At 37.8% G+C, this 8894-nt stretch overlaps 1 protein-coding gene across 1 annotated transcript; it reads left to right on the forward strand.

Moving 5' to 3' along the window:
• The first annotated feature begins 4746 nt into the window (after nucleotides 1–4746).
• LOC125177914 lies at nucleotides 4747–7962 on the forward strand. The gene is made up of 3 exons (XM_047880576.1): nucleotides 4747–5187; nucleotides 5711–5849; nucleotides 6900–7962. Exons 1-3 carry the CDS (start codon nucleotides 5095–5097, stop codon nucleotides 7415–7417), a joined length of 750 nt encoding a protein of 249 aa, XP_047736532.1. The 5' UTR covers nucleotides 4747–5094; the 3' UTR covers nucleotides 7418–7962.
• Nucleotides 7963–8894: the final 932 nt, after the last annotated feature.

The raw sequence follows: 8894 nt of genomic DNA on the forward strand, positions 1-8894 counted from the left end.
ATATTTTTAATGTGCAGTTAACTGCTGCTTGTGCGCCAAAATTAACTAAACGGTTTCTCGCCTTTCTACTGACGCAGTGGCTTACATATATTATAGGGTGACGTGTGAAACATTGGAAATAATATCAATGCATTCAACAAATATATAATATAACGGGTTCAGCGTTTATTAGGCCGGTCGCTGGTTCTTAACATTGCAAAACGTCCGTAGCTTGTTGCGGGCTTGAACTAGCAACTCACTGCTTCAATTTTGCTGTAACCGCCCGGCCTCCTCGCCGATTCTGACCAGAAACTGGCGCACAGAGCTGGGATCGAACCCGCGCCTCTCTCCTGCAATCTTGGGACTTTGAACTTCAACCACTGGGCCACCCTTTTCAGGAGTTTAACCAATAACAAGTTCAAAAATCGAGATTTATTTTTCGTAAAAGAAATTTCGCTAACCTACCTTTAACATGAATATTCGCTCAGAAACATCTGGTAAAGATGAATTTCAAATATTTTCATGTTTATGTTAGTAAACAAATGAACAAAGCAAGATGTTATCAGATTAGATACGTCCGAATCCAATATTGCTACTGATGATGCCGAATTTCAACGATGGTATAAAGCAGTTTATGATCACAAAGTTTTTTATGAGAGAACATTTTTGTTTTCTGTATAAAAATTTCGAACATATTCTATCGCAAAATTTGGAATTTATTAACACGGTTGGACTCTCTAAAAGAAACGAAAACTGGATTAGCAGTCTAATGATGTATAAAAACCGTTTGTATTGCCTTTTACTTCAAGGACTCGTTACCTACATTTATTTCAAATATCTTTTAGTTCTTAAGTTTCTTTGAGTGATATCAAGAAAGAGAACCTGTTTCGAGTTTTTTTCAGTAACACACTTCGAGAATCTATTTAGCCCATGAACATGCTTTTTACGCCCACGAAGCTAGTAAGGTAACATGGGGCAGCGGGCCCCCCTTATTTTAAACCAAATTTTTGAAGAAGAAGTTTCAATTGATACGAGGTTGTTCGTTGTTTTGTTTAAAGTTACAACTAATGAGGAATGTATGATGTGAATTACACGCCTATAGAGTTAATAAATTTTTTATGAAACACTGTTATGTAAAAAGTGTCAAAATGGGCCCGTTGCCCCACCCCCGGGGCAATGGGCCCATGGGCTTGGTGCAAGGCGCCCACTCCTTTTCCCTTTACCCAAATTGCATATATTTTGTTTAAAAATGATAAAACAGCACTCGACAGTTCAAAATAAGACAAATGTAATAAAAAATATTACATTCATTCATTTATTAACAACTAAAAAAATTAAATCCTTAACTTGAAAAATAATATATAATTGGCTTAAAAAAAATCTGTCACTGACGTGAAAAAAATATTTTCTTGGCATAAAAATACATATCCTTGACTTGAAAAATAAATCCTGGCCCCAAAAAATTAATCCTTGACAAGAAAAATGTATCCTTGACTAGAAAAAATATATTTACTTGATCAGAAAAAAAACTTCGTTCCAATTTCGTCCATAATCCAGATAATATGTGCAAGGAATTCGTACTTAATCGTGATTTCAGCCAACACAATAAAACTCATCAACTTTTGGCTCATTAGTGTTGGCTGAAATCAACTTACGGCAAGGCATGAGTCAATAACTCGATACGGGGTCATAAATACGCATAATTAGAAACTAGAACCTGCTGCCTTGAGGCGGCAAATAAAAAAATTGTACAAATGAAGTGTAATTTGTAATTTAAAAAGCTAGTCATAGTTAGAAGAGCTCATTGAGACAAATCTAATGATTTATAACACAAGAAATCGCCGAGAGGACTTGAGTCCACCATGGGCGCTTTGCCCCGTGACACGCATGGGCACATTGCCCCACTAGGTATCATTNGGTATTAAGTTCCTCAAGGTAATTTACACTTTAAAAGTTCACTGTTTGATTAAGTCTGCTACCATCAAGATGCCATCGCCCTGAGCCCATATTTTAATCACAAGTTGGAGAACATAAACGACTAAATTGCTTCGATTTGAGCTAAGTTTAGCTGCGGGAATGAATTTCAATTCCAACTTCCAACATTGAACTTCAATTATTCGAACACAGTTAGAGGCATCACGACTCGTTGAGAGCTGAATATTTGGTTTGCCTATTGAATTGGGAAAATAAAAATAATAAGAGATGAGTGCATAGGATTTTTATCCAGCTATTTACAGGCAGTTCCAACAATGAAAAAGCGACTCGCAATAACGTGTTTTTTTTACAGTCTTGTGTGTTTCATCGTTGTCACGAGAATTTCCAAGGAAATTTTACTATATACTTCCTCTGTTTATACATGGTTTAAATCTGCCATATAAATTGCCATCTAGCGAAAGTAGCAGCAGAGGTGACAAAGCAGTTAAAGATCGACGGAATAATCGGTTGGTAAAACAGTTTATAAAAAATTAACATATCAACTTGCAATAATTTTTTACCAGGAGTTATTTGTTCTGCATAGTAAACTGTACCAGTACGAACTAACCATTAATTATCCTTTGGAACATAGGCAGCCAAGCATACATAGCATAGCAGGCCAAGCGGGGTGTGCAGTGCACACCCCGCAGAATAGTTTTCCAGCTCTCTAGAAAAATTTTATTCTCTTTATTTATTATTCCATGCTGCGTTGCAACGTAATCAGAATGTTCATAGGACGCCTTAAATAGAGCTTTAATTCACAGCCAATTTTCCCGTTTCCAGAATTTACTGGTTGTTTATACGCTGATTAGACCGGTGCATGAATTATTACTGCTGGGTATAGTATAGTATAGTATCTTCGGCATTAAAGAAGTGTAAATATAATATTATTCATTACACAAAGTTATCGCCAAGGCTACCAAGTCATCCCGCGGTTCTGTTACCCGATTCGTTCCTTAATTTATGGAACAACAGCCTTATGTACTATGAAATTAATTCATGTTTTAAGCGTACCAGTATTTCATTTCGGAAAATACCCACTTGCAATTTGTTCACTATAGTATTTTTTGTACAGATATAAGGACATGAAAGCATGAAAATGTATAATAAAATATGATCACGAAAGTTCATATTCGTTATTTTTACTTGTAGTGTCTAACAGTGATAACTCGGCATGTGTTCCGCTCCTCGGCATGTGTTCCGCTCCTTGGCATGTGTTCCGCTCCTCGGCATGTGTTCCACTCCTCGGCATGTGTTCCGCTCCTTGGCATGTGTTCCGCTCCTTGGCATGTGTTCCACTCCTCGGCATGTGTTCCGCTCCTCGGCATGTGTTCCGCTCCTCGGCATGTGTTCCGCTTAATGCCTGGAAGAAAAGTTTTGTTTAAAGCCAGGCCACACTCACCTCATTCAAAAGTCGATCCATAAACACGCCTCAAATGGGTGAAATATTTCACGTATATGACGTGAAATCACGTATATATTATTTGGATATTACTGCATGCATTGATTTTAGCGTTTTCTTGCACAATTATGTCTTCAACATATGTATATGCCTATCAAATTCCCTTTCTGTCGTTTATGTAAAAATTTGGCGTAGAAATGCATTTCATAGTGCTGAATCGAACCATGGTTTTATCCGTATATGCAGTTTAAAATAATCGGCAGGCCTCATTAAAGTTAATTATTATTTATGGTTCAAGGTTAAAATAATTAATAACATAATTTATTTGTTTTATGGATCGCGTATAAATTCTGAATGTGTGAGTTTAAGATGTGTTTGATGCTCCACAATTGTGCCGAAAAATATCTGATTATTAAGCTTTGCTATAGGCAGTTCAAAGATGTGAAGAGAAGTACTAGTAAATAGGCAAATCCTAATTGTGAAGTTATCAATTTGCCTGTACACAGAAGGGTAAATAAACGTCGTCAGATCCTGATAAAGGAAGTGAAATAGTTCAGTGCTGCATCATAAGCGCGTGATGCGGGAAGAAAACCCTCGGTACTTCTTGAGTCTAAAAATTTGAAAAATAATCTAAAATTACATATAAAATTAAAACGTGACCCATAAGCCAAGCTTCATCTGGACCAGATACATACACGCTTTTCTAATCTACTTCCATTGAATTAAATACTAACGGTGATCGATGGAGTCCAAATGCCATCGTCCTTGACTACACGTGGAACTTTCAACCCTTGATTACCTTCATCAACTTAAAATCTGACCACATGTAGATTTTTGATCATTTTTGACCAAGCGTATAATCGGATTGAAATTTACCATGACTGCACATTTAAGGATGTGGGTAGTAAAATTTTGGAAAATCGAGAAAACATCCTAACTCGACTCATGCACATGAATGTACTAATATGCAACAACATCATTCTGTCATTATGGGTTTTAATGCATAAATTAACGATTTTATCCATTATTTACATTTCTATATACCTATAGATGAAATTTTCGTCTTTTACCATCTGACTGATTTACTGATCCTAGGAATCGTTTTCGAGTTCAATATCAGTAATTAAATTGTATATTAACTTTAACTAACAATGATGAGTGAAATCTGTTCGGACAATAAGTAAATCTGAACTGCGTGCAAGCTATCAGAACTTTGGTGCTCACCCCTGCTTAATTACATATCTAGTTCAAAACACACGTGCCAGCTGTATCGAATTTTGATTTAATTCCAAGTACTGTTCTTAGTTCCTTAGAAACTTTGGCCAATGCTCTAAAAATTTTATTTGTGTCGCGTGAAGGTTCAGTACACGTGTAAGACTTTCGACAGTCAATGTCTGGACGCGTTTACGGACGCTGCTTCAACGACGTCACGGCCGACTTCCTCTTCTAGAGACCTGCGATTGCGTCCAAGAAGCTTCGAGTCAAGAAAGAAATCCTGCGTTCGAGAAATTCTCTTTTAGAAACCAAACAGAAGATCAGAAACTTCAAACTCTCGTTTGCCATCACGATTAATTATTGGTCCAACCGACGAAGAAGCTCGAAAGATTTTCTTTCATTGAAGATCTGAACTTATCGATTCCCTGGATAGACATCTGCTTATACGATCCGTTATTAATAAGCTATATAGTTACTTTCTGTCTAAGTATAGGTACTCTACCGGAGAATATCTGAATACAAAGATGAAAGTGAGTAAATATTTTCAAGAATTCCTTATGTTGCTGGTGGTGCTTGAGCGCGCTACTGGTCTACAAGTTTCCAACCTTTTCTCCAAGGTGAGATATGATTAGGTATTCCTGATAAGCCTGTGACTAAATAAGTAGTTTATGTTGGATTTTCCAAAATTTTTGCTTTTTCATCATGATATGAATTGACTGTCATGACTTAGTGGAAAATTTACTGATGATCCATATAAAATGGCTGTTATCAGTTGAGACATCATTAGTTCATGGTTATCAATAGTTTGCTGAACGCATAAATGGAATAAAAGGTGAGCAAATATTTTCAAGAATTCCTAATGTTGCTGGTGGTGCTCGAGCGCGAATCTATTTCGTGAGCAATAGCTGATACATATAGCCTCCATCGATAACATTTTCTATTATAGTTACGTTTTTTTCCATTAATTTAGTACTTAACGACGAATTAGGCTTTCGACCTTATACCTCAACAACTAACGTGCTATCATCCATAAATGAAATGTCATTTAACGAAGAGTGAGAAACTGACACTGATTTTTTAATGGACGATACGAATTTTATCGCTATCCTAGTTATTGATGAACCGCTCACCATCCATCAGGTACTTGGGACTACCATTGATAATAACTGTCGTCTGGCGCTGCAAGTGCCTGCCTCAACCAAGTTTCTGGGTCTACGTGGCGCCTGCAGCCTCATGTGCATGCAAAATAAAAACTGTCGCTTCTTCTGCACCCTCAAAAGTAAGCAACTCATTTCGATATTCTTGCTAATAAACTCGTAATTTATTAGAATACTTAACGCTTTGATGGTTAACTTTGAATAGATATTTTACGGAGGATCAATTAACCGGCACTAAAATTACATTCATGCCCATGCAAAAGAGACCAGTACTTCTCAAATTGCTCAGCGAGTTGCGTGTTTAAAAGCATACTCGCAACTATTTTTTTTATAAATCGTATGAAGTTATTCGTCAAGATAACGTTACATGACAAATGAAATAATTTGGTTTTTCGACAATGAAAACTAATTCTCACTGCCGAATATTCATAATAGCAGATGTTGCAGGCCTCGTAGGCCATATCTCTTTGAATGTCTTCTTTTATTTGATTATCAATGTATTATAATCGAGTAGAAACTATTAAATTAATGCCTAAGAAAGACAAACATCATCTCTGGCGAAACAAATATTCACTTTATTCGTTTTAGATTCTATGAGGTGCGCGCAAATTGTCCAAATTACGTGAGTTATTATACAGAATTGAATTTTTTAGCGTACGTGAATATTAGCTCCCTGGGTCAAATGCGGAACACTATGAAAGACATTTCAAGTGAAAATATTACAAACATTCGATTTATCATAGTATCTACAGTTTTGGATGAGATTCACTTACAAGAGGTAATAACTTTTTGTATTTATACTGCTTGTACAAATGCATTTTGTTTGAAAATTCGATCCATTAGCGTCTATCTAAGGTAAATAAATTTTTCCTTACTGAGAGATTTTCCACACAAGAGGAATATTTGTATTCATTTTGATCCCTATTTATGAACATAACATGTGAGGTGGATTCACGATTATTAACATAAATAGTAAGTTCCCTGTGAAAATTTACAGACGCGGCAGCTTCTGATTTGGATTACCAGAAGCTGCGGGCGACTCTAAATTTTGTTAGGGTTACTCCTCTAAGCGAATCCATTGGCGTCTTCTGAGCAAACGAAACCTGTGTGTTTTTCTATCCGTTTGTTTTAAGCCATAAACTAATTATTGTACTTATTTACTCTGGGAACAGGCACGGGTGCGTGCGCTCTGTATAGTGCTTATGTGGCCGTGCGCTGGCCGGGCCAGGTAGGTGTAACTTACGATGCTTGTTACACCTCATGGGGAGACCCTCGTGACATCTTGAAGACAAACTCGCCCTTCAACTTCTCCACTAATTATCCTACTTTCCATGACAACTACATCCATGCCACCGATGGATACTCCTGCAGTGAAATCCAGAACCGTTTCGGGACGGAACTTAGAAGCAACAGCTACTCACAGATCGACTTGGAACAAATCACTCGAGTACAGACAGTTATCTTCGCCACTGCGAATTTGGGATTCTTGGAAGACGTGGATGTGTACCTCAGCAACACAAGTGACTTCACAATTGGGGAGAAAATCGGTCGCGTTGACGGTAAGCCGCCGGGATGGTCATCGATCACCATCAGCACCAACACCAGCGTTGCAGGACGGTACATCACTTTCTTCATGGCTGTAAACAATTACCATGGCTACGCCGAGATCCAAATTATTCCACTTCCTTGAGCCTTTTGTTTCCATTTTACGGAGGGCAAGCTAAATCTACAAATCATGTGGGGGACCTTTTTGACATCGTGGCTATGAGCTCGCCCTTAAATTTCTTCAGTAATTATGGCGCATCCCGAGCCAACTACAGGCAAAACACCGATGGATACTCCTGCGTATCTACCGCTGATCGCTTTGCGACGCGGTTCTTATTAGCCTCACGGCTTCTTGCAGATAGACCAGGAACAGATCACTCGAGTATACTGACAGTAATTGTAGCCACCGCTGAACCCACCTAAATTTGGGACATGGATGTGTTCCTCAGTAACAAAAGTCACTTTACACTTGGAAAGAAAATGGGTCGAGTTGGCGGCTATCCGCCTGCATGGTCGTCGTTTGCTCTCAGCGCCAACACCAAGACGGTACATCTCGCTCTTCTCTGCACGATCTCATTACCATGGCTACGCCGAGATCCAAATTATTACACTTTCTTTTGCATGTCCAGAGCGATTAAAGGATGGATTTTAATATAAAAATGAAACAAAATTAATGAATTTAAAAACATTGCCTCAGTTGAATAAACTTTTTTCTTGTACTGTTACAAAACAACGTATCAGATGACTTTGGAAGATGTTGCTAACTTGAAAAATTTATAAGCGAGTTACAGTATTATGCAGAAAGGAAAAGATAAAATCATTTACCGCATTAATGTTTTTTCCTCCACATACTTGGCATTCATGCAGGTGCCAGCTTTTAAAAATTTTACTGAGTCCCATAAAGAAGGATAATTCTGACTTGCTCCTTAATGATCTATTAACAAAACGTAGTAATATAGACTTTGAAGGAAATAGGCCAGGTTGGCCTATCGCCGATTCTAATAGTGTTCATGTCATTAATGACCTTTTGACCAAATCTATTCAAAATTGACGTTGAAGCTAAGATGCTGCTGAAGATCCACCACTTTATCAGATGACTGTCACTTCTAGTCGAAATATGTACTCCTGAATAGCTTCATCTAGTCTATTCCGTAACGCATTTATACTCGGAGCGCCAATGATGCAAGCAGGGAGGTAGATCCAAATGTCCGTTATTCCAAGCGAGAAGTGGTGTCGCATGGATGAGTTGCACCGGAGGAGGGAAAATTCGTGACATCGATGAAATTTTCTAGCATTTTGTGACGTTTGGAAAAATCGATAAATTCTGGCTGATAATGGTGTTCGTGTCTGATTAAATTAGATGTATATCTCTTCAGTTTCAAGTCGTGCACATGAACCACTTGTTTATCAACATTTATATACTGGGAATCTAAATAATCGAGATCAAAATACACTGGTGCACGTCTCATCAATAGAAGATGATTTGTTCTCTTGACGACGCATTATCACGCAGAGCTCGCCTGACGCTCGGCCAGAGCGAAGGTAGCGATACCCGTTCTATTGATTTGCTTCTACTTGCACTGAGTGGCCAATTCAATCCACGTGTCATAATAATTGTTACT

The sequence above is a fragment of the Hyalella azteca genome, unplaced genomic scaffold (genome assembly GCF_000764305.2).
Source record: "Hyalella azteca isolate HAZT.00-mixed unplaced genomic scaffold, Hazt_2.0.2 contig5607, whole genome shotgun sequence".
NCBI classification, from domain to species: Eukaryota; Metazoa; Arthropoda; class Malacostraca; order Amphipoda; family Hyalellidae; genus Hyalella; species Hyalella azteca.

Bases quoted from the DNA above. Each gene is read 5' to 3' on its own strand.
- LOC125177914 (XM_047880576.1), top strand. From the start codon at position 5,095: ATGAAAGTGAGTAAATATTTTCAAGAATTCCTTATGTTGCTGGTGGTG. The intron at 5,188-5,710 runs GTGAGATATGAT...ACCATCCATCAG, and splicing joins TTTCCAACCTTTTCTCCAAG to GTACTTGGGACTACCATTGA. The intron at 5,850-6,899 runs GTAAGCAACTCA...CTCTGGGAACAG, and splicing joins CTTCTTCTGCACCCTCAAAA to GCACGGGTGCGTGCGCTCTG.